This window comes from Stegodyphus dumicola, chromosome 4 (assembly GCF_044657685.1).
Source record: "Stegodyphus dumicola isolate Sdum_Otavi_A_Nest chromosome 4, ASM4465768v1".
Lineage (NCBI taxonomy): Eukaryota > Metazoa > Arthropoda > Arachnida > Araneae > Eresidae > Stegodyphus > Stegodyphus dumicola.
Genome location: NC_140771.1, coordinates 233,848,506 through 233,876,243, shown reverse-complemented (window position 1 = coordinate 233,876,243; position 27,738 = coordinate 233,848,506). Strand labels below are relative to the sequence as shown.

At 30.2% G+C, this 27,738-nt stretch overlaps 1 protein-coding gene across 4 annotated transcripts in view; it reads left to right on the top strand.

Moving 5' to 3' along the window:
- LOC118184922 (glyoxalase domain-containing protein 4) overlaps window positions 1–25,273 on the top strand; it is a 57,102-nt gene extending 31,829 nt beyond the window's left edge. For all 4 annotated transcript variants that reach the window (XM_035354666.2, XM_035354686.2, XM_035354680.2 and 1 more), the window contains 6 exons: window positions 4,823–4,873; window positions 7,422–7,501; window positions 10,731–10,817; window positions 13,880–13,993; window positions 18,879–18,965; window positions 25,067–25,273. In XM_035354666.2, the coding sequence (XP_035210557.1) occupies window positions 4,823–4,873; window positions 7,422–7,501; window positions 10,731–10,817; window positions 13,880–13,993; window positions 18,879–18,965; window positions 25,067–25,132 (485 nt within the window). In that variant the 3' untranslated portion in view covers window positions 25,133–25,273. The remainder of the gene's footprint in view (window positions 1–4,822; window positions 4,874–7,421; window positions 7,502–10,730; window positions 10,818–13,879; window positions 13,994–18,878; window positions 18,966–25,066) is intronic.
- The last annotated feature ends 2,465 nt before the right edge of the window (window positions 25,274–27,738 follow it).

Genomic DNA, 27,738 nt, shown 5'->3' with positions numbered 1-27,738 from the left:
TTTATAAAATAAGTAACTATATGGAAAAAAATTACTTTTCTTATTTATCTGTGATTCAGAAATGAAGAGGCTATATATTTTTTGTATATTTCATAAGATACAGTATGGATTATTTGTCTTATATGCCAGTTTTGAGAAGGAAGAAATAAACATACTAACAAAAAATATCTACCAACGTTGAATTTTCAATTTTTGCGAAAAAAATATATAGGAATCTACTCATCTAAAAATGCATATTAGCAAAAAAATTACTTCCTAATTAACTATAGATAAGCAGCTAAACATTGTAAAAAATATTGAGATTTGGTAATACAGCAGTGTTTGAAATACATGATAAAATGATTTGACTATTAAATCAGTATGAATCAGAAATTTAAAATATGAAATCTTACTTAATACACAAATCTAACTATGCTAGGTGATGTGGGTGTATTTTTCAGATTTCTCGAAATTTCATCAGAAAGTTTACTATTGGTATTTATATTCATCAAAAATCCTATATTGACATCTTTTCAAAATTTACTGTAGAATATTAGCAGCTGATTTATTTTATAGTTATATATTTTTTGATAAGTAGTTTCATATACAGTAAAAGTCCAAGTATTTGCCATTCAACTAATTGGAATATTTTTTAATTATAAAAATTTTTTTAATGTAAAATTAAGAAAGGAAGGTATTTGTAACTATTATATTATAAAGCATGGACAGGACTAAAAAAAACGTCATGTTCGATTTAAAGAAAAACTGTTGCCAAATAGTGCGATTTAGAACCATTCATTAATAAGCATGCTGCCTGGTCGGTATAATATTTAAGGGAGCCTACTGCAGTATCGAAGATCCCAGTTTTGAATCCTGGAGAAGGCATGGATGTTTATAAATGTGTAGCGTTTCTGCAGCATGGGGGCACACTAAATATGTGGCAAGCTGAAAGTCCTGTTGCATAGCTTAGTGATAGGGAAGAGGGGTGGGAGAGGAGCGCTGTCTCAGGAGGGGAGTGCTGTCCTTCAAAATCCAGTCGAAGTCCAACCTACTTGAGGCTCTGATAACTTCTTCCATGAAATACATGGACAAGATAACAGCAACAACAACAAAAATCGATAATGATGTAATGCTTTGGCTTTATGTAAACCTGATTAATTCTCAATAAGTTGGCTTAATTTTGTAAAAAACAGTGAAAGATAACTGCTTTTTATCACATTTTGAAGGTGAAAAATGATTATAATTTGACTTTGGTTGGTTTAGTTTATTATGGCAAAACACACTAGGGCTATCTGCCTAAGGGTAGGGATACCTTCGTGATGGACTTTCTGAGGGAAACTGGTCAATATACGCTTTACACATGGAGAAAACCATGAAAAGCTTATACAGCCACCCTGTTCACCTGGAATTAAACCCATATTAAAATTTAGGACTTCACTTTAACAAAACAGCATGCAGTACATTATTTCAAATTGTTGAATATCAAAAATTTGTATTGTTAAATATCTGAAAATTAGGTGTTTTAATTTCTTTTTAGACTTTGACTCATCTTAACACATGGTGTCGGACAAAACTAATTAAAAAATCAAGTAATTCAAAACATTCATATATCATATCGACATTCTTATAAACATTCGTATAGTGGTAGTACAGTTTAATTTTTAGGTTCACGTTGTGAGTACCCTATGCAAAGGAAAAATCAATAATCCAAATTCAATAAAACTCCATGTTTCTTAAAAGCCTCCCAGCTCAAACAAATGGAGGGACATGACAGACCACAGTAAATTGTACACTAAATTAAACAAATGAAACATAAAATATATATCAAACACATTTATTAATTTCTTGGCTATCATTATATTACTATATAATGGATAACTGATCAGTAATCCTACCACATATTTTACTATGAAAAGTAACACATAATGTCACATGCAATTACAGCTTACAAAAATTAATATACCTTAAGATGAAAAATAACACATATCTCATTCCAAGATTAACATACTCATATTAATTTGGTAAGTTTACTATTTTTTTGACATTCAGTAGCTCACTAATTAAGCTGGTAAAACAAATCTTTAAACCTTCATCTACAGACTTAAAGTTAATTGGTCGTTATTCAAACATTCAATAGCTCACTAATTAAGCTGGTAAAACAAATCTTTAAACCTTCATCTACAGACTTAAAGTTAATTGGTCGTTATTCAAACATTCAATAGCTCACTAATTAAGCTGGTAAAACAAATCTTTAAACCTTCATGTACAGACTTTAAATTAATTGGTCATTATTCAAACATTCAATAGCTCACTAATTAAGCTCGTAAAACAAATCTTTAAACCTTCATTTACAGTCTTTAAATTAATTGGTCATTATTCAAAATATTCTAATCATTTACTAGTTTACATATATAAAATAAATGATTTTCATTTAAGTAATTTGAAAAGATAGAGAGGTAGACAAATTTAAAAATCACTCACAGATGGAAGACAGTTTTTCTGGGTTGAAGGATCTTTAGTGTCCAATACACTTATTTTTTTTTTTTTTTTTTTTTTTTTTTTTTTTTTTTTTTTTTTCAAAACACTTCAGAAGCATCCATTGATTCAGGAACTGCTTTAAATATGTCCATTAAGTGAGAGACAATTTCTGAACGGAAAGATCTTTAGTGTGAAATATTTTTTCTGTCAAAACACTTTAGGAAGCGTCCATTGATCTCAGGAACAAGGGCAGCATGATACCTTTTTCTGGAATTAATCTGTATCTCATGACAAATTTCATCAACTGGAATGTCTTAAACATGACTATTCAAGTTCTCCAAAATACACGAAGTGGCAAAACTAAATTTTGCGTAGAACACTTTCGGCACTAGCTTCTTAGCTTTCTATGACGAACAATTCTAACTGGAAAGCCTCTAACATGACAATTCAAGGATCTCAAAAAACACGATGAAACGGTGAAATCACATTTTTCGTAGAGCTCTTTCTCCATTCGAACAAATTCTCATCAGCGGGAAGGCTACGAGAAACCTCGCCTCAGACCGAGGTGCACCAAACTTTGTCTTTTACTGCCTTACATCTTCGCAACTCAAATCTGTCTCCCAATCCGACACAATAGCAAGACCCGTAAGGGTCAATCCCCCACTCTTTCTCCTCTTACTCTTAGCTTGAAAATCAGAATCAGGAATAATGAACTCTAGCCTGGTACAAGCATCCAGGAAATCTCGGTGAGTTCATAGGCCTTGTGAGTTCATAGGGTTTGAAAAATCATAAAATTAAAATCACACCAATGCTGGAATTATTTTTTCTAAACGGAGAAAATGACACACCCATTACAAATCAAACACCAGAAAATCTGACAATGCGGTCCAAAAAACATCTGTACACACAATGTGAGAAAAAAAATGGACCCCTCAACTAACAAGCAGAACTAAGCTTTACGAGAATCCAATTACCTAAGCTTAGTTCAACCCCCATTGTCTTGAAGTAAGCAAAACTGCAACTTTAACAAAGCGAAGGTGAGACAATTTTCGTTTCACACACCATTAGGAAAAGGCGACAACACAACACCCTACTGCCTCCACTGTTAGTAAAAAGGCCATAAACCAATAAACCAGATGGCTCTTGCAACTGTTTCCTGTTGTTGTTACACTACGCTTTCAAGAACTACCAGTTAAATAAGGCTTTAACAATTTAAAAATACTTTTTTTTTTCCAGATTAAAATATACATGAATACAAATAAAAATAAACTAGAATAATGATAACTTAAAACATATATTAATAATTAAAATTCGCGACATTACAAAATTACAAAATTAACAGAATCCTGGCATCAAGAAAAGTGCGACTTGTGAAAATTATGAAAAGCGATTTGAATTTTTCATAAGTCATGTTCATAATTTGTGTATATTGATTAACTAAATAAAGAGCGATTTGTTCCTTCAATCCTCTGCTGGAATGATTGGCTCAAGTTTGTCAAGATAATCGCCAATTTTCAAGGTAAACAGAATTTCATAATTCAATATGATGTTTTATTTTGGTGTTTATGTCTAGAATGCCCTATTTCGTTTGACAACTCGCATAATTTAAATGCAGGCATTTGATATTCAAGCTGATGACAAATAAATTCTTTATATAATTTTAGACTGAAAGTTTTTTAATTAATTTATTTGGCTTTTCTACCATGAGTTGCATTTTATATTTGTTCAGTTATCCAGAATTTTCACATATTCAGCATTCGGCATTTCCAGGGCTTCCCGGATTGTCAAGCTTTTACTGTATATGTATTGAAAAAAGAATGAGAGTTCAAGGTTGGCAGACCTTCCTTCTAAGTCACAAACTAAGAGATTCACATAAAGAAATGAAGTCAAAAGCAGAGAGATTCTGAAAATGACAAGTACAAAGTCACAAATAAAAATTCTTAAAGAAATTCATTTATAATTCTGTAACATCTTAAAAAATTAATATGAGTGAACTTCTTTCAGCTGAAACTGAAGATGGGGGGGGGAGTCAAGGGATCTAAAATCAGATTTGTCAAGAAAGAGTAATATAGAATTCAACATGCAGTTCTGCTTATCAGAAATATTAACTTATTAAAGTCCTTTTATGTTTGAGTATTACACATTTACTGTATGTGCTAAAGGTATTCAGCATATCAGTATCTTTATATTAAATTATATGTAGTTATTGTTTTAATTATGAATTTGTTATAATGCAAACATCTAAAAAGTATACTGTTATCAAAGTTTTTTTAATAGGAACCCATTTGAATAAAAAATTTTTACTAAAAAATTTAAAAATGTGAATATGTAAATATTTTCTATTGTATTTATTTTGCCCTTTCAGATCCTGTTAAGAAAGTTACTCTTGCTTGTTCTAATTTGCAGAAGTCAACAGGTAAGCATGTTCATATTCTTATTTGATATGAAACTTAATATGAAAGTTAAATATTCATAAATACTACAACTTTCCTTTGCCTAATAAAAGCGTTTTCAATTATTTTCTAAGAAAAGGTATGCAGTTGAAAAACTTCAGAAAATTATGTAAGGGAAATTAAATGCCATTAGAGTAAGTTTTTATTGCAAATGGTAGTAATTAATGACATCAATGATTAAACATTAAATTGATTATACAAAAATATTATCATTTAAATTATTATTTGCAATTCAGATAATCTTCACTGTAAAGCTGTTTTCCAGGATAAAAGTATTTGAAAGAGTAAGAATAAGTATCATAAGGAGTATTAATTAATATTAATGAAATTTATTAGGTACTCATAAAATAACAGGAGTGACCAGTAGCAGATTTATGAAGTAGGGTGTATTGGTGTATTGAGAATACGGCAAAGCACACTAGGGCTATCTGCCTAAGGGGAGGGATGCCTTTCGTGGAGGACTTTCTAAGGGAAACTGGCTCGTATACATGTTACACATGGGGAAAACCACGAAAACGCCCATGCAGCCAGCCCGTTCGCGGGATTCGAACCTCGGACCGAACTACCAGTGTTCAGCGATTTTACCGCTCGGCCGCTGGTGGGCCTATGAAGTAGGGATTTGTAGTTTGAGGAACCATCATTTTCAGATACAGAATATGTTTACTGTTTTTTAATTAGTTAATGATTTAGACATTCATTAGAATACTGTACCGCTTAAGATTTTGACTTTCATAACATTGTAAATGCACTTTTGTCACAAAAATAAAGGCTATTGAGGGAACATGAAATATGACAGATTCATTGCAACTATTGCAGGATAAGTACAGGGAAAATGTATTTTGTAATGCATAAACATTGAGGTAGAAACTTACTGCAGTTCCAATTAAAGGAATTATATCACAACAATTTTCAAAACAAATGCTTTGGTTTTTCTCCATGTATAATGTAAATCCAGATCAATTTCCTTCCTCGAGTTTCCCATGAATAGATCTGTATCCTAAGTTTCATAACCTAAGTATGGTTTATGGAGTAAAATAATCCACTCTTGTTTGATAGAAACTAGTGCAATTTCCTATTATTTTCTGTTGTAAGTAATTAGTGCTTTGAATTTTTTCCTCCCATTTAAACCCAATATTGAAAGTGTCCATAACTAATATGTAACTTCAGTCATCTCTCTTCAAAAAAATACAGCTGAATATGTTTTATTTTGTAGCATAACATAGTTTACCTAAATTATGTCTAAATTATGCAAGATAAAAAAATCTAATTTGAATTAGAAATAGACCCTTAATTTTTCATTTTAATTTGGCAGTTTCCCTTTTCTGTCCTTAAAAATAGCTTCTAATAAAGTGCATCATTTTTAAATTAATGGATGTCATATTATTCTTACATAGTGTTAATGACTCAAGCTTTTTAATAAAGGCTTCAGCCAATAATGATTGCAGATTTGGAATCAAAATTTCTAACAGCCAATACTGAAACCATTTTAGCCAAAGGCAAAACTGTGAAATGAAACTCAAATCGCTTTGAAACCAACTTTTATTTTGAACACATTGCATTCCTACTCTTGCTTGTTGTCCTGAAAACGTGTCACAGATTACCTATCTTTCATCCATCATATATTCGTAAGTTGAACAAATGAAAAATGTGATTAAAAATGGGCATGCAGATTGTGTCCATTGTGATGAATATTTTATTTTTGTATTCCTCGAGAATAAATAAAATGTCTTTAATTGTCATGCCAGCTAATATTTGACTGCAACTACAAATTTATGCATCTGCATACCATCAACATCTACATCATTACATATATGTCAAACACTTTTTGCTGAAAAATAGACCTTTTTCTTTTGAAATTCAATCAGAAGTTATAATCTGCATATTTTACTTGATATAGCACACTTCTGCTTATTCTGTTTCTGTATTAATTTTATAAAAATTGAGAAATCTCCCCACACTTGCATTTGCAGTCAATTTGTTGATGTACTCATTATGAGTAATAAAAAATTCATATTTTATAGTATTCCTGTGTCAGAATTTTAGAATTTAAAATAAAAAAAAAAAAAAAAAAAAAAGTATTTAAAGGTAATTTAGGGTTTTGTAAAGTAAGATTGTAATGTTTTTTGTAAAAATTTGTTTTATTTAGTTATTTTTAACTGAAAAATTCTTTTTGACATTAAAAACATTCATTACATTTTCCTTTTCTTGTATGTCATATTACATTGCATTATACTACCAGATCTTCACACTTATTCATTTATCAGTCATATGGCATGACAATTGGCCAATTTTGTGAGCTGTTGCTATTCCATATGGCATAATAAGATTTGTAACAGATTTTTCAAATATAATATTGTACTTCTTAAAGGTAACTCAGGGATTTAAAAATATTTTGCATACATAAATAATTGTAACAAATTTTACATAGCCATATAATTAATAAAGTATGTTTTTATGAAATATATTTGTCTTTACTGTAGAATGTTTATTATAGTACATTTTGTTTTTCAGAATTTTGGTGTGATATTCTTAATATGAAAAAGTATGGTGAAGAAGATAATTCTGTGATTTTAGGATATTCTGAAGAACAGGTATTATTGCTTATCTGGCTCAATGTCTATAAATAAACAAAAAACTGATTTCCTTTTTTTAGAGTCCTCATAAGTTGAATCTTTTCTTTTCATGGTGGTATATTTTTCTGAAAATTTTATTTTTTTTATCATAAGTGGAAATTTTGTTGGCCATGATAATTAAAGATAATAAATGCATGTAAAATTGAATTTTAATAAAATGAAACTGAAGGAAGTGGGAAAAAATTTTAAGTAAAGAAAAATCAAGGTTAATGAGATTTCCAGCAAATTAGGTCTGAAAAAAATCTATGATCTTAGTTAAATTTAACAAAACAAGACTAAAATTTGTTATTTATATTAATTATAAAAGTTATTTCTATGCGTAAATTACAATAAAAAAAAAAAAACAAGATATTAAAATTCTTTTAGCTTACAGCAGAAAATCTTAACCCTTTGCACTCAAGGCCTTCTGCTCAGGCAAACCAGCAACTCAAAACGATTTCGCCTAATATGCTTTAATTTTTCTAAAGCTTAAAGCTATTTTCTTTTAATCACGTAAATGCTGTGCGGAGACTAACTAAGCTAAGATTTGGCTAAGAATGCAAACCGAGTCTGGTCCATGAAAGTACTTCAGATAAGAATAGCTTATTACACATCATAAAGAAACAGACTGAGTTCCAAAATGCCATACTGTTTTTACAGCACACATCAAGGAGCACATCAGACCTCCTGGTTGTATGGCATACGGTGATAATAGGCTTTTAGCAGAAAATCCCGGGCACTTAAAGTGTATGGCAGTTCTAAGCTGGGTACCCAGACCCTGCTTAGAGTTTTCATACATGATTAATCCTCCAGTCCCTATAGGTGATCCAAAGAGGCATAACTCTCTGGTCAACCCTGGGGAACTTACATGATTCACACAGTCTGGGTAATAACACACAAGCCAGAGGTGGATGACAATGCATCCACCAACAAAGAAAAGAACATAGTAAAACATAGTCCATTCTTAAGTTTAAGTTTATTTTATCCATAGGCTGGCCAAAGGGCAGCCAACTTGTTTGTTTTGACAGGGGGGGGGAGTTTCGGCTAAAGGTATTATTATGCTCTTATCTAATCGTGAGAACTTTTCTTTTGAATTATAATTGATAAAATCCATGTATTCTCTACTTAGTATTTCATTTCTCAAAAAGACTCTTTCTCTCACAAAACTCAGTACTCTCAAAAAAACCTTGAAAACCTTTAATTTTTGCCTATAATCAAAAATGAATTCATTCAGAAGAAATTTTAAAATTAAAGGCATTAAAATATTGTCATTGCAACCAGAGTCTATTTTTTTTTTTTTATCTGTGCATCACTGTGGTTGACAAGTTTCTTTAGTCTGTTTACATCATTAGGATTTCTAACAAGGCAGATACTTAAGAGTTGTCCTAAATGCAAATTAATTAAGACATTTGTTTATCCAAATCTGAAATGCAACAGTTCAAGAGCAATTTCATAATTATTTTCAATAAGGGTTGAAACCAGAAATAGGTTTGTTGGCTAAGAAAGCATTTTAAGTAAATAAATTTTTCTATTTTTGTACTTTTTCTATTTTGTATCTTTGTAAGTTTAGATTTTTATCAATCGCACTTATGGATTGAACTGTAAGTTTTAACAAATTCAAAGGATCACCATAAAATTTATTTATAGACATCATAAAATTTAGGTAATTTTAAAGAAGTTTCTGTATTTCAATTTGGAACATGATTAGAACTGGATATATTTATCTCTTCATTAGAATTATCATCTCTAATACTTTTTTATAATTCTTCTATTTTAACAATTGAATTACTATTGTAATGTAACAGATTATTGTGATGCTCTTCTTTGGAATTAATTTCCGCATCCAAATTCTTTAAATTTGTTTCTTTTAGTATAAAATTATCTGTTAATGTGACATTTTTAATTTTGGTGTTTAACTGATTTAACAATGCTTTAAAATTACTCAATTAAATTGGTTTATTTTCTTCAAATATTCTTATCTGTTTTACAGATAAGTTTTATAATAAAGCCATTTTCTTTAGTTCATACTTTTTTTCAGCTCTGTCAGTTCCATTGTAAATAAAAGAAATAACTGTTCTTACTTTTTTAGATGTGTATCCAACTATTTAGCGGCATTAAAATTTTGACACCTACATTTCCTTCAAAAAATATTGAATAATGATTAAATTAGTTCTTCATAATCTTACTTCGCTGCTCACATGATGTGCCATAAAACAAAAAGCAATTCAAAAATGAAAAAAACGTGTTCCGCTCCAAATCATAATTACCTTTTTTGTGAATCATGTATAAATATTAATTCAATAAATTTTTCTTTAAAAAAACGAGAGCGTATGTTTGGGGCCACCAGATGGCCCCAAAAGCTACATGTGTTCAAATTATATTGTTACATTAGTTTTCTTTTCACATATGTTACGCTCGGGATTCGTGTGAATTTAGAGTGAATAATGACCACAACACTCGATGAAGTATCAAACACACTTTATTGGCCAATATTCTTCAAGACAGCTCAAAAACCACGTTTACAAGTCTCGAAGAACTACCATAAACACGCTGACACAATCAATGACACAGCTTTCACGCTATCAAGCTATAACTGTGGAGACAGCTTCACGGCAAAGCACCAGAGTACAGCTCCCGACTCTGCTCGGTCGCTCTCGGAACTCTACGTACTCTCAAGACTCTCCACACTATGACTCGCGATGCACTAGATTACAGCTCCCGACTCCATGGTTCAGTTGTTCTCGGAGCTCAACACACTCTCTCGACGATGCACTAACACCGATACACTAAGAGACTCTTTAGGTGCACTTGACGACCAACTCAGCAGTAACTGACTATCAACAAGATAGACTTTCTGCACGGACCTACTGACTGACTGATGATCCACTCACTTGAATCTACCAGCAGGGTTTATGTAGCTTTTGGCTTGTGTTCGAGAACATTCTGGGCTAAACCAGTAACAATTTGTTCCAGAAGGTTCTCTATCCGTATGTGGCATATTGCCAGATATGTCGCCAAATGGGCGACAAATTAATTTAATGAATTTAATGAAATTAGTGAATTTAAAGAAAATTATAAATTTAATGACTGTTTAATTTTTGCTCAATTAGAGGAAAAAAATAACTCGAATAGTAATGAAATATTAATAAATTTATTTTCTTAATTTTTGAAAAAAATTATATATATATTATTAACCTTGTCATTCCAGTGCAAACTTGAATTAAGAGAGATTGGAAAACCAGTCAATCATGAGCAGGCATTTGGAAGAATAGCATTCTCTTGTCCAACAGATGAGGTAAGTTCTTAGCATTTACATGGAAATTTTAGTGCTTTTCTGTTAATGGTGTGCCAGTTATCAAATATATATCAAAGTGCCATATGCAGTAACGTTATAGCATTAAGGCGCAATATCACGCTGAACAAATACTAATTTGGAAGTCAAACAACAAAAATCAGCGTTATATTTTCAAATTTTCACAGGACTAGTTTCGATGGTTTTATCAAATCACCATCCTCAGCTGCAAAAGCACAAATGAACGAGATAGGATATAATGATTAGATAAGATAAGAAAGCCTGGATGGAAAATAAGCTGGTGACACCATCTGTTGATGAAACCAGAACTAAAACATAATTTCTTTAAAAGGCCGAAGGCAAAGATGGATTGGAATTAGGATCGTTAACTAGAACAGAAAGATTTTTTTGAATGTGAAATGCCTCTAGAAAATCCAGTTCTCTAATGGAAGATGTTTTTTGAATAATTTTGGCAGCAGAAAAATTGAAAGTGGGATTTTTGAACCAACAATGTTGGGCACTTCTGTGTAGAAGACTTCTGTGTTTCCTTTTTTCTAACATATGCCTCATGTTCTTTGACGCGAAATTTTAAGGCTCTCTTAGTTTGACCAATGTAAATTAAACCACACTGGCAAGGAATCCTATAAATACCCCAGGAATTCATATCCGGAATGGGGTCCTTGAGTATAGAACTCGGAATTTTATTGATGGGAGAATAAACGACCCAAAATTTAAATTTCTGCAAAATATGAGCAACTTTATAGCTAATTGATGGAAAGAAGGGAATGACAACAGAATTTTTATAATCTCCTAAAACAAGAGTGTGCCTTTTACTGTGTTGAGATGAGAATTTTTTAACTGCTTCAATAATAATGTTGGGTGAAAAGCCCCTGTCAATAACTATTGCTTTTAAATAATTTAGTTCTTCTTCAAGGGATAGTTTGGAGGAGCAAACTTGAAAAGCACGAAAACATAGGAATGAAATGAAGCTAACTTTTGTTTAGTCGGATGACATGATTTAAAGTGTGGTGGAAGGCAAACCAATGAAGGTTTATGGTAAACCGTAGTACTGTTGTTGTGTTACCTGTGACCAGAATGTCGAGAAACGGAAGAGAATTGAAAGTCTCAAGTTCAAAAGTGAACTGAATAGCAGGATCAATAGAATTCATTTTAGTTCAATAGAATTCATCTTGTTTTAGGATATTATAAAAATTCTGTTGTCATTCCCTTCTTTCCACCAATTATCTGTAAAGTTGCTCATATTTTGCAGAAATTTAAATTTTGGGTCGTTTATTCTCCCATCAATAAAATTCCGAGTTCCATACTCAAGGACTCCATTCCGGATATGAATTCCTGGGGTATTTATAGGATTCCTTGCCAGTGTGGTTTAATTTACATTGGCCAAACAAAGAGAGCCTTAAAATTTCACTTTGAAGAACATGAGGCATATGTTAGAAAAAAGGAAACACAGAAGTCTTCTGCACAGAAGTGCCCAACATTGTTGGTTCAAAAATCCCACTTTCAATTTTTCTGCTGCCAAAATTATTCAAAAAACATCTTCCATTAGAGAACTGGATTTTCTAGAGGCATTTCACATTCAAAAAAATCTTTCTGTTCTAGTTAACGATCCTAATTCCAATCCATCTTTGCCTTCGGCCTTTTAAAGAAATTATGTTTTAGTTCTGGTTTCATCAACAGATGGCGCCACTAGCTTATTTTCTGTCTAGGCTTTCTTATCTTATCTAATCATTATATCCTATCTCATTCATTTGCGCTTTTGCAGCTGAGGATGGTGGTTCGGTAAAACCATCGAAACTAGTTCTGTGAAAATTTGAAAATATAACACTGATTTTTGTTGTTTGACTTCTGAATTAGTATTTGTTCAGCGTGTTATTGTGCATTAATTACAGCAAAAATTAGGCTATGCATGCAATTTTAGCAAAATTTCTTCCATAATTAGCATGACTCAACTTTTTTATTTTCACTTTTTTTAAGTGAAAGTATTTTGTTTATTGTGTAAATTTAAAAAAAAAAAAAAAAATTGTTAACACTTTTGTGTAAAGAAAAGCGAAATATTTTAAAAACACGTGCTTGGTTAGATATATATTACCTAAACATTGTGATTTGGTTTAATGTCTGTTAATATAGCTATTTTAGTTTGAAGAAATGAACAGTTAACTGGCAGTGGATTGTGGTTCATTCCAATCGTACAGATTTTGAGAACAGGCAAGAACATCACATCAAAAATATGGTTGACGAAAATGCTAGAAATTTCGCTTCTTGAAAGCATCGGGTCATAAAGCATAATCATCAGCAAAAACCGATTCAGAAAATTCTGAAATTTAAATTCTGCAGCAGAAAATATTGTGATAAAATATAAAGCATCTGCACATCATTGGATAATGATAGCATAGCAGACATGTGTTTTCAAAAGTTAAAAGCTTGAAACGCATACTCACATCATGGTTTGTGAATACTAGAATTGAGGAATATTTTTACCTCTGTATTTCATATTTTTTAATTAACTAATAAATGTTTGCTAAAGTGCAAGAAGGAATTTTAAGCAAGTTCGATCATGATCCAGCTATTCATCGATTATTTACGTACGAAAATCCTGGTCAATATCGAACGATCCTTGTATTTTATAATTGTCATTCATCAGTATCTCTTGGAGACTAAATTTTCAAAGAATGCTATTTTTATACTCTGTGTCCGTTTCTGTTTGTTTTTTGTCTCTAGAGGAGAAAAAATAATTGTCTTTAACTAGGATTTTGAAAGGTTGAGTGAACAGCCTTGGTATGGATGTGCAAAAACTACCAATTTGAGAAATTGCTGTAATTGGTTACTTTTGTGACTGAATCCACTTCTTGAATCCAGTTATTAAACTGAAATGTGTTTAAATAAATCAAAGGTTTAAATTATGTACTGAAAATATTAAAGTGAAAAATATGCAGATAAATATGGTATATATGTTTATCTTTTAAAATGTATATAGATGATTTTTCATTAAAAGATTTTAAAACTATAGTGATTTGTTTCACTTAACTGAAAACATGTGATTTCAGTTAGCAGGTATCCAAGAGCAGGTGAAAACAGCTGGCTGTAAAATCTTAACACCTCTAATTAGTTTAGACACTCCTGGGAAAGCAACAGTTCATGTTGTTATCTTAGCAGATCCTGTAAGTATAGTTGCAAATAAGGATTTGTGTTAAAGTTATGCTTTTATATATACTTGTATTATTATTATTAATTTTTTAATTCTATGAAAGTACTTAACCCTTTAATTGTCAAGTTATTTTGATGCTTTTGGTGTATAAATTGTCAATTTTTTTAATTTCAGAAATGAAATGTTTGCCTCGCAATCACAAAATCAAAAAAAATGCTGTGCACTTTGAACATAAATATCTATCCTTTGAAACCTTCAGTAAAGTGCCACCATCTGTTGAATTAAAGCCGAAACAAACTTCTTACGTTATATATTCGATATAGCAATACAATACACTAAAATAATAATAATAAACAAATAAAAAATATAATAAATTACACCGAGTAATATTCGACCAGTGCTGTGACCGAGATTATTTTGGGTTAAAAGGTTAATGCAAATAATATTTAATTTAAAAATATAAATACTCTTTTTATGTTTTTAAAATGAGTTTTCAAAATTGCTAATTTTTTTTTATTTGGTATTGACATTAGAATTATATATAAAAGATTTGAAGTATAACTATTATAACTTTGAAGTGTAATTATGTGTATTATGATTTGAAGTGAAACTCTGTGTAGTTCTTTTAAAAAATTTTATTTAAAAACTTTATATTCTTAGTAAATATAAAGAGCTCTCATCTGCTTTGCCATATTCAAATAACCTATTTTCCATGCTTCTGTAAACAAATGTAATATGCTTTTTATATATTTAGAAAGACATTGTCTTATTATATCTTTATTACATTTGATAATAAGTTTGAGATTTAAATTGCAATGATTATGTTAAAAGTAAATTTGATAACACAGTAATAATATTTTTGCGTTTAAAAATGATAATTTATTATTCAATTTTTCAAATTTTTTTACATTAACAAGTAAGAAAAAGAATTCTATTTGTGGAAAGTAATTAGAAACACTTTTCTATCATTATTATTATTTAAAAGTGTCTCTTGATTATAAGTAGAGATTTAATTGCAGATAAAGTTTTGATAACGTTTTTTAAAGAACTTGTAGAATCTTTAGGTTAATTCAGGGTTCGTACAGTCCTTAAGAGTCTTAAAAGTCCTTAAATTTTTTGGAATCAATTTTTGATCCTTAAAAGTCCTTAATTTTGACCAAAATCAGCGGAAAGTCCTTAATTTTAATCATCTGAAATTTCTGTCTGTTTTTATGACTGCCATTTTGAATGTGAATTAGCATTTTGGGGGAATATTTTTGGTGATTAACTGACATATATGGTTATCTTTTGAATGTGTTCATATGTTATAATTTGTTTCTATTTCTAATATAAATGATGGGATACTCGAGTTTCTAAGCAAGAAGTTAAACATAAGCATTTGGAAATTCATTTTTTGTAATAAAGAGCTCTTAAACAAGTTTTCGCTTTTGGGGATATGAATTCTTTTATTAAACGGTTCTAAATTTGGCAATTTGTCAACATTTTGGCGATTTTAAGATCATTTCTATAGAAAATTTTTTAATTCCGAGATCTGAAAATTTGTCGACGATTTTTTTTAAAACATCATAACATTGATAAAATTCATTAAAATAATGGTAACATACTGAAATTATATTTAAAAATAACATTAAAATAAGACATTTTTATTTTTTGCTCTCATATTATAAAGTTTCATTTTGGCAACTTATTATACAATATTTTGAATCTGAAAAATACACAAGGTATAATGCTATAAAGCATAATTTACGAAACAGCTCTTAGCAAAAGCAAAATTAGCTATGTAATTAATTAAAAATGTCTTCTTTTTAATTTTTTCATAGTAAGCGTTTTTCCCATGTAATTGTCTCAGAATATTCAAAATTCTCAGAAAATGCATCAGTTTTCTCTATAAAATTAATTTTACACTTTTTCCCCTCCTTTTTTTTTTTTTTTTTTTTTTTTTTTTTTTTTCTCTCCAAAATATTTCTGGCTTTTTGCTGTTACAGAATTGGTAGGGATAATTTTTGTTTAGTATTTTAGACATTGCAGCTTGGAAAGTTTAGAAGGATTTGAAGGCAAGATTTATAGACCCACGATTCTAGAAGATTCGAGAAATATGTGACAAAATGAAAAGTATCTACATAGTATCAACACGTAATGGATGTATTTTACAGAAAGTTTGCAATAAATTTTTTATTTTTTTGGAGAACATCTGGAAGAACAATGAAAACATAATTTTTGAATGTTTTACTCCTGATACTAGAATCTTTTTCTTAATATGTTTATTCCCCTTTATTTTCCCTATTTTTCACTATACATCAGCATGGAAAATATCAAAAATGCGTCTAATCTTATCATTTGGGCAGGCAAATTATAGAAAGGGATTTTTTTTATTAATAAAGAAATTGAAAACTTACAATGTAAAAGATTCATCTAATATGTCTTTATGCATCATAAACAGAGCTGCACAAGGCATTTTCCACATGATGGATCCTCAGTGGATCCTAAATTCTGCTGCCTAGTGCCTTTCTAAATTCTGCTTCCAATCCCTGCTCTAAATTCTAAAAGTTTGCCATTTCTAGATTTTGTTTTATGGTATGTCACTAAATTCTAAAAATTTTGCCACAACAGCTCTGTAACCAGCCTTTACCATAAATATTTCATATTTCTTCTGAATGTTCACATTACTAAAGAAATAAAATTAGCCACTTTTTCTATACATTCTAAATGCATTTAGTGTTTTTTAGAATAACAGTAATCCTTATTTAAAATATAAAATGAAAAGGAAACAAGCTGAAGAAAGAAACTGAATAAATACATTAAGAAAATTGTTCTTCAAAGACGTGCAGTTATTATTATGTAAATTACCCAATTGTTTATAATTTCAGCCTTTACTATAATTTCCAATTTCTATTTCCTCATATGATAGAGTTACTGAGCCAGATTAAATTGAAATTAAATTGTATAATCTTTGACCACTAGTCTTCATTTTTAATTTGAATTTAACTGTTCTTGTTTAATTACGTCACTGTGAGCTATAATTGATTTTGTTAGCATCGGAACATGCCTTTATGTTCTAAATTCTTTTTAAATAAGAGGCTTAATTAAACTTTTGTCTGATATTGTAGTTACTTTTAGACATAGTGATATTTTGCTCCACGTCTGTCTAGGGTTTGGGACTATTTAACTTTTACCAGATCAAGTAAACCCTTATAGGTACATTGTGGAGAGGTTGATAAGTTAGGAGATAAAGCACACAGAAACTAGCGAGAGCATTAGATTGCATACTGAGACAAATCTCTCATTGTTAGAAAAGATGCTTAATATAAAGTAGCCAAAATGTTTGGGAAGGCCTTTAAATTAAAATGACAGGTAAATATTTTGTTGAGTGTTGTTGTTACAAAACAAGAATGTTTTGTAGCTTTTAATGTGTAATTATCCTAATATCGTTTAAGAATCAATGTCATAAATTACTTGCATTTTAAACTGTGAAATTCTATTAGATTGTGATTTTAATAGGGCTTTTATAACAATTATTGTTAAAAAATAAAATTTAGTAGTAGCCATGTAAATCCATAATGACTAAGGTTATATAATTACCTAATTTAATCATTTGTAATTAACTGCTTACCCTTAAAAATTATCGCTACATATTAAAGAGAGTTATTGCATTAATACTCACTGTAGTCACAAGATAAAACACAAAAATGTAAAAATGCAAGTAAAACTTATTCTTTGCATCTAGTGAGGCTTAAAATAATACAAACCTCACCTCTGGTGCTTTAATGGCTTTAATGGTATCACCTCTGGTGCTTTAATGGCTTATTGGGACCTTAAAGTATATTAACTGGGTTACAACCTCTGGAACTGTATACGAAGCTATGACACTAACTGCATCAAACAGAGCCTGACTAAATTTCAATACTTTCCCAATCGGGCTTACATCAGGCCTTTCAGGTTTGTTCGAATCAGCATGTCTCTTTTCTGGACAATTAGCAGGGGTTGACAATATTCAGTCTCTTGTTTATGAATCATGCTGATTATGATCTTACTTCTCATTTTAACCTATGTCGCTTGACATAAAATCCAGTACCTGCTATTTACTAAACCTCTAGACTGACCAAGTATGTGACAAAATGAGATAAAAAAATCAACATAAAGCTAACTATTAGTAAAACATAAATGTCACTTATCTTCTTTCAAATATGTCCAACTATTATAAGTGTAAAATATTTAATGCTACTTGATAAATTGCATAAAGTTTATTTTATTCTCAAACTTATTAATAATTATGTTAATTCATGTTTAGTTATGATGCATACTATTTAGTGATCTATTTTATTTTTAGGATGGTATTACAAAAGTGAAATTCAGGCATAGAATAATATTTTTAATTGAATTTATTCAGTTCCCGTTTGCTCATAGGTCCTTAATTTTTTTCATTAATGGTCCTTAAAAGTCCTTGATTTCCGTGTGCAGAAATGTGTGAACCCTGTTAATTGGAAGCAGGAGTGATGAAAAATGAGTAACGCCTTCACCGGGAATCGAACCGCGGCCTCTGGAATATGCGCCCTGCATGCAGACCACTACACCCAGAAAGCACGCTAAGAAGTGGGAGAAATTCCTTATATACTCCCCCTTTTAAAGGGTGGTTGGGGATTAGGGGACCCAATTGCCAAATCCTGGTTGTGGAGAATCATCATCCACCACCCTTTTTAGTTCAGGTGCCAGTGTAGAATCATTAGGTTAATTAGAAGCAGGAGTGATGAAAAATGAGCAACGCCTTCACCAGGGATTGAACCGCGGACCTCTGGAGTACGCATCCAGCATGCAAATCACTACACCACAAAGGCACACTAAGAAGGCAGAAGAAATACCTTATAAAGTTTTTATAATAATTATGATTTATTCCCTTTAAGGATGGGCACGAAATATGTTTTGTTGGTGATGAAGCCTTCAGAGAATTATCTAAAGTTGATCCAAAAGCTGAAGGATTATTAAATGATGTAAGTAAAAATTTATGTAGATATTTCACTTAGTTTAAATCTTTTTTTATGATATAGTTTATGTAAAAAAACTTTTTTTCATACATTACATATAATTTAATTTAGATGTGTATTTAAAAAAAGGAATTTTACTATTTATTCCAGCAAATAAAATCTGAGTATAAAAGTGCATTTTGATTTGAAAACTTTGAATTTTCTCATTCATTTATTTTGAGCAGAGTCCGATAAATTTTTTTGAGTTCACATATTGCATTAGGTATATAACAGAAGACCAACAATCTACTGACATAAAATCCACAAAGCTTCTCATATGTCAACAATGAAATACAAATAGCTTTAGTGATTTTTGATGACATGTAGATATTAATTACAGATTTGCTTAGTCGTTATTGAAACAAGCAACCTATTTTATTGATTATTGCTATTGTAACTATTCCCAAATGAATATTTTATGAAAAGGCTTTATATGCATAGCGGAAATTTATCTCAGTTCTGTTTTAATTGAGCAAGACTACATTATAGTTTGTTACTTTAGAATACGTATTTCAGGGTCATTTTCCTCCATCTGGCTTGTTTTATAACTATGATAATGACAATTGTGGAAGGTGGTCATATTCTGTAATTATTTTTTTCCCACTTTATATCCGTTTAGCATGTTTCACTTTGTGAAAAGTGCAAGAATGAAAGCTGACTTTAACTACAATCTGAAATAAAATGGACATAAGTGGAATGAAATGCAAAGTAGTTAATGAAATGGACATAAGTGGAATGAAATGGAAAGTAGTTAATGAAATGGACATAAGTGGAATGAAATAGAAATAAATGGACATGACGATCATAAATGAGGGAGAGTTGGAAGACCTTGCATTGTTTGTATTAAAGTAAATGGTACATTTTTGTCAACAGGGCAGGAATCAAAATGTTTTCACAAGTATGCCAGTGGTTACACCATGAACTATGCCAAATATTGTAACTCATCATGATTGATTTAGGCTCATTTTTCCTACAAGATTTTCATGAAGGAATCAAGATTAATTTTATGATTTGGCAATGGCTAAGTGATAAAGAATCTGCCTTTAAATTTTTTCGTGAAAAAGGAACTACCCATAGTGAATAATTTTGATTAAGTAACTATGAAATTATACTAACATAGCACCAAAATGGCATTGCAGCCAACATTTGTGTGTGTGTGGGGGGGGGTGAAATATAAACCCAAAATTGTTTTGAGGGAATTATTCACTTCATGGAAATTATAATTTTCTCAGATATTTAAGTATGATTGTTTTCAAAAAATGATGCACCTTGAATACATTGCTAGCATTGCCATTATTATTTCAAGCTACATTTCATTGCAGCATTTATGTTTGATACTGTATGATGATATGTTTGATGTATGGAATGCATCTGTCCTGTTAATGATAAAGTACCAGAATTTTTAAATGCCATTGCAACAGGAACTAAAAATAGTAGTTTTTCATTATCTCAAAATAGCAATTTCTAAATTGATTTTTCTGCAAGTAATAATGAAAAAACAAATTTTGAACAAAAAAACCTGAGCAACTGATTAGGAAGTAGGGTGTGATTCAAACTAGAACATCCTATTTTTATAGTACAAACTATTGTAGACATATGTCCAAAAATTTTTAAAAATAATTTCCTATTTTCTTTTCATGTACAATTATAGCTTATTTATCATACATTCCTGAATAGATATGAAGAAGAGGGGGAAAAAAAGTTTATATGTGCTTTTTTTCCCCCCTCAGATCTAAATCTTATTTATTTATGGCTTGAAATATACATTCCTGAATAGATATGAAGAAGAGGGGGGGGGAAAGTTTATATGTGCTTTTTTTTCCGACTCAGATCTAAATCTTATTTATTTATGGCTTGAAATATACATAACTTTAAAATCTGCACACCTCAGTGAAGTCCAGGTATCAAATGTCCCAAATTCCTAAAATAAATCCAGATAATCGAGTCCTAAGCTCTTTGGGGTTTTACATCTACTTCTGTATAAATAATTTGCCATGCTGCAGGGGACATGATATTTATGTCATTTGAGAATTGCTATTTCATTGTAGTAATTAAATGACTGAGATCTGAAAAACTGACCTTAGAAAAAACTATTGTAGACACATGTCCAAAATTTTTTTTAAATAATTTTCTATTTTCTTTTTACGTACAATTATAGCACATTTGTCATATATTTCTGTATAGAAATGTAAACAAAATGTTTATATGGGCCTTTTTTCAGATCTAAATATGTTTATTTATGGCTTGAAATATGCAAAACTTTAAAATCTGCACACCTCAGTGAAGTCCAGGTATCAAATGTCTCAAAGTCCTAAACTAAATCCAGATAATTGGGTCCTAAGTCTTATGGGTTTTTGATCCACTACTGTATAAAGAATTTGCCATGCTCCAGGGAATATGATATTTATGTCATTTGAGAATTGCTATTTCATTGCAGTAATTAAATGACTGAATTCTGAAAAATTGACCTCGGAAAGTTATTTTTTGTTATTATTTAGTAATACAGTCAAAAGTCGTTAATTCGGACACCCATAAACCGGAATGATCTATAATCCGGACCTCAAGGCTACAAACTTTCTGCGCATGGGTCGCTTTCACGCATGCCCACAGCCGTTTACAAGAGCGCATAAGACCTTTACGGCTGCGAATATGTTTGTGCGCATGCGCGTTTAATGTGTAACGGAGGTATAAGCTAAGCTAAAATTATCTAATTCAGTTATGTTGCAGATTGCGTTGTTCCTTAATCTTCGAATTGGATCCAGCTTATTATTTTTTGCAGGCTGTTAGAGCAATTTCATAAAAGTAAGCTTGAACTTTCGATTATGTCAAATAGAATTTCCGATATATATTTACTAATATGTAATTTGTATCTACAAAGCGAAAGTATGTTCCGAAATCTGTTTATCAATTTCACGTCGCGGATTGGAAGTTGATCTGTCAGCATTATCCTTATCTTCAGGGCAGATGTTTTTATTTTATTTGGCTTATAATTCCTTACTAAGTGTAGTATTTCATCTTGATGTACTCCCTCTTTGATATGATTTAAATCAAGTTCCTCGTCATTATAATTCGCTTCCGATAGTGAAGAAAGTGACCCAGAGGTTATTGAAAACGAAAACATTTCGATTGACAAATTAGTCGGTATTCTCAACACACCAATTTTAGGACTTGAACAGCGGAACTTTGTAACTAAACAAGAAATTATGTGTGTTTAATAGAATTAAAGAGAAAGTATTATCACATGAAACGAAGCAACTTACATTGAAAGAAATGTTTAATAAAGTAAACAAATAAATATTAAGCTTTTTCTTTTTGTAAATTTTGATACCCTTTAGATCATAATTGTTCTTTATTTCATAAATTACGGCTTCATATTTTTAATTTTGTAATTTCTGCATGCCATCTTACCAGATTTAAACTGATGATCTATAATCCGGAATCGCCGAAGCCCCAATGAGTCCGGATTAACGACTTTTGACTGTACATATTTATTGTATAATTATTAGGAAAATTCTAAATGTTTATTAGAAAAATTACATGCTCAGTTTATAATCTGATGACAGTGTTATTGTTTAGAAATGTGCTGAAGAAGACAAGATATTGATATTACTAGAGTCACACACATAAAAAAATCACATTTCCAAATGTTAAAAAAAAAAAGAATATCTTTTTGAAATTTAAACTGTATCAAAAGTACTCATGTTAGTATTCATTCTACTACTTTTGTGACACATATGATGTCCTATAGGAAATTGGATGTTATTTTCCATTTGAATGTGCATTGAAATCAAAATACCCATTTTTTATTCATGGTCTGTAAGAGGAAACATAATGGCATTGAGGTATATTAAACACCTTGTAAATTCATAAATGTATGAATGTAGATCATAGTTCCACATGATTATTACGAAATCAACTTATTTCCACAAGCAGGGATCTTAGATCTACCTGAGGTTTGATGCCTACATTCTGCAATTATCAGCTTTTGGTTTTGCACAAAATAATCCATCTAGTTCGAAGTTTGCCAAAAGTTTCTGAGCGGTATACTAAATCTTCATTTAGTTATTAGAAATATTTATTATACAGTCAAAAGTCGTTAATGTGGACTCGTCGAGACTTCGGCGATTCCGGATTATAGATCATCAGTTTAAATCTGGTAAGATGGCATGCAGAAATTATAAAATTAAAAATATGAAACCATAATTTATGAAATAAAGAACAATTATGATTTAAAGAGTATCAAAATTTACAAAAAAAAAGCTTAATATTTATTTGTTTACTTTACTTTCTTCGCTATCAAAAGCGAATTATAATGACGAGGAATTTGATTTAAATCATACAAAGACGGAGTACATCGAGATGAAATACTTCATTTAGTAAGGAATTATAAGCCAAATAAAATAAAAACATCTGCCCTGAAGATTAAGAATAGTGCTGACAGATCAACTTCCAATTCATTGCGCGCTGCGGCGTCCCCCCGCCGCAGACCAGCGTAAAATTGATAAGCAGATTTCAGAATGGTTAGATAAACAAAGAATATGCCTTTATCCATTTTTTGCAGCAATTCCACTTTTTGTTTAATGGACTTCGAAACATACTTTCGCTTTGTAGATCCTTTACATATTAGTAAATATATACATCAGAAATTCTATTTGACATAATCGAAAGTTCAAGCTTACTTTTATAAAATTGCTCTAACAGTCTGCCAAAAATAATAAGCCAGATCCAATTCGAAGATTAAGGAACAACGCAATCTGTAACATTGACTGAATTAGATAATTTTAGCTTAACTTATGCCGTCCGTTATACATTAAACGCGCAAGCGTAAACATATTTTGGGCATGCGCACATGCATATTTGCAGCCGTAAAAATCTTACGCGCATGCGTCGAAGAGACGCATGCGCAGAAAGTTTGTAGCTTTGAGGTCGGGATTATGGGTGTCCGAATTAACAACTTTTGACTGTAGTTTAGTTAATTTAATTAATAGAATAGAATAAAATGTTTTTTAACAGTGGAATAACAAATGTAAGAAGATCTGAAATTTTTATGAAAATAAATCTTGCTTAAAAAGATAACAATGAAGTTTTTTAATAATAATATTTTGAGTCACCAAAACAATATCCTCATTTGCGGAAAAAAGTTATTTCAATTTAATACCATAAGCCTATGCTTGTGAATCCCAAAACAGCAGTATTTTTATGTTTCTACAGCTAAAATTTACATACTTTTCTTGTAAACAGAAATGCAGTTTAGAATTCCATAGTATGAACTACTACAAACTGAAATGGTTTATGCAATGGTCTTATGACAGTTTTGCATGAAGTTTTGTTTCTTATTCAATATTATTCTTCCCCTCCCCTCACTAATATTTAATGTTTATTTTGTGCTGTTGAAGGTTCCCTTTGTATATTCACTTATAGAAAACTGTTATAAAGTTAACAAGGTGCACCCATGAAGAAACCGAACAATTTTTTATAAATAAGAAAAAGATTAATAACCTTCAAATATATTTATTGAATAAAAGAAATTTATTGAGTAAATTGGTCACCCGAGGAGTCTATTCAATTTTTCCAACATTTATTCAAGACATTGAAACACTGTTTACAGACACTGGAACTAACTGTTCGCAAAATACATGTGAACATTTGACGCTGAAGTGCGACCTGTCTTTGGTTCAACTTTAGTGCTTGGCACTCACATTTAAAGCCATTGTATCACAATGTCTTCTCGATAAATGCAAATAACTCTGGTGTTTTGGTATGCAAATGACAATAACGAGTTTCTGCAGGCTTTAATGAGAGTTGAGATGTTACTGTTTGTAAACATATTTATTCTTCCCCTATTTTATTTTATCGCTTAGATTTTTAATTTGTCTGGTTACTTTATGGGTGCACCTTTTATAATTTTCTGAATTATGTGTTATTGAAAAAGGATAAAATAAATATATTAGACTTAAATATACAATAAAAGTATTTCTTTAAAAAGTTTTTAATCTGTAAGGTTTCATTCTGTATTTTATTTTTTCTTAAAAAATATAAAATTTTAATTACTAGCTAATTTTTTGTAGGCTATTGCTGCAGATAAAAGTGATGAATGGTTTGCCAAGAAAGGAAAATCAAAAGTGGAAATGTGATCGAATACCTATGGATTTGCAGTAATTTGAATTTTGCAACACATTTCATTCTGTTTATTGTTCTTCATATATTCTGTAAATTTTGTATTCTTCTTGGTATTCAACAACTGTATTTTTACTAATAAAATTATTTTTCATTAACTGGTTATTTATTATATGTATTTAAAATACTATCAGAAACAAATTTTATTATATTTATTATATGCATGCTCTTGATGGTTCTTAATATCAGTAGAAAAAAGGTGGAAAATATTTCTAAATCTGTCATCATCTAACAATAGTTATTTCTACCTTGTCATCATCTAATTATAATTACTGTCTAATGATATGTTACATCATCTAATAATAGATTACTGATTGTCTTTACTAGTCTTTACTGTGATTTTTTGAAAATGTGCCTATTGTGTTTAATTAAAATATATTACTAACTCAGAAAAATCTTCTTACAAAATTGAAAATATATTTGAATGCTGACATATATAGATGTAATAAAACTGTTCCATTATTGTTATAAAACTGCGTTATTATTGAAGTAAGATGACTTGGTGAGAATTGCAACGGATTGGCGTCGGAGGGGACTGTATTGTAACGTGAAGACTTTGCTGCATAGTTAGAACGATGGATGCATAGACCAAAAAACCTTCAGACATGGCCTAAATTCTACAAGAAATTTTATTTCTTGGATAATGCACATTTTCACTGTGCACCCCCCAATTTCATACAACTTACATTTTAAACAATTAACGAAATTAAAAAAGTAAAACTGCAAGCAACACAAGTGTTTGGAAGTAGAAGGGAATACAGAAGAGAGTTACGATGCAATTAACCTTTTATGCCATTTCAGATTACATGACAGTTTAATGTCCAGATGCCGGGCTCAGACTTCATCAATAAGTGCACAATATGGATTAGATGATGGATCTTTTTCGTTTAGTAAGAAAATTCATTGCTCTGTTATTTTTAGAATGAAAACAGGAGTTAAAGGGCTATTAATGTATTATTTGAAAGCTAGATTTTATATTTTACATATTCCCTCCCTTCAAGAAAAAAAAGAGCTGGGTGAGAGAAAAAGGTTTTTAGAGAGAAAGCATTAAATCATTAGCAAATGAAGAGAAATAATTTGAAAAATACAAATCCTGAAATTTTGAGCAAAATAATTATTTACATAATTGCAAAATATAAACTTTGATATTATTTTAGAGTTCTTTAAAAAATTTCAGTCCAAAAATTTTTGTGTTTTAGAGTCCACATAATTGATTTTTTTCAGGGAAGGCTTTACTGTTGTTATATTTCTAATTTTCTTACTTTAGACAAACTGGAAGACCTCACATATACCTAATACACATATATCAAGCTATTTGAGCATCACCATTTTCATGAGTGGTTAAGTGTTGCTTTGGTAGTTACTTATAAAGGCTTCCATTCCAGGCAACTGGCCGTTTGAACTGCAATATACATTAATTTAAAAAAAAAAAAAAAAACCCTCCATTATGTGAAAAAAAAAATCCTATATAAAAATTAAGCCCGTGTACATGGAAATTATTGCTGACATATATATATATATATATATACCTACATAATTTTTAATAAACATGTATATACGTAAAAAAATTCATCATAACTAAAATTGACAAAGCCAATAATAATTTTAGCATAATATGAAAATTTTTTTATGTCTCATTAATTAATACTGAACTGAATAATGCCATTACTTACAAACTCACCAATATACAAGAAAATGTTATTGCAAAAAAGCTAAAAGCATTTCATAAGAAACTGCAAATTTCACAACCATCTAACTACAATAGATTAGCTAATCTATATGCTCTCCCAAAATTTCGTAAATCACCACTCAAATTTAGATTTATTGCCAATGGTACAAATAATTATAAAAAGAATATAGATTACATATTTGCAATTAAACTTAAAAAATCTATAATTTAATCCAACAACTCGTTAACAAGTAACACAACTATAGTTGGATTATTTATAATAATGCTCCAGTTTTCAGCAGATTTAAAAGTTTAGAAATCAAGAACATTAACTGCTATGACTTTGAAAACCTTTAGAAGAAATTTTTACTAGTTTAATGCAACTCCCACAACTTTTTCCTGACATAATTGACATCCTTTGTATTGAAAAATGGAATACTTATCTGAATTGTGCATTATTTAATAACTACATTAAATTCAATAATAAGATCTTTCAGCAAGTGAGAGGAATTCCTATGGGAGCAGACAGTTCTACACAAATATGTAACCTATTTCTCTTTACTTATGAATATAAATTCCAACTAAGCTTATATAAGAATGAATTAAAGCTATTTGCACATACATTTAGACACATAGATGATATTATAACTTTCAATAATAATTCTGCGTTTGAGCAATTCAAAATTTACCCAAATAGTTTAACGCTTAATAAAACGAATATGAATAAAGATACTATTGAATACCTAACCCTGCTAATTATTAAACACAGCAAAATTAAATTATATGATAAAAGATGGAATTTCCATTTTCATACTATTAAGCTAATTAATTGGAACTCTAATATCTCTAGAAAAGTAATAGAAAACACGTTTCATAGCCAAATAATCAGAATAA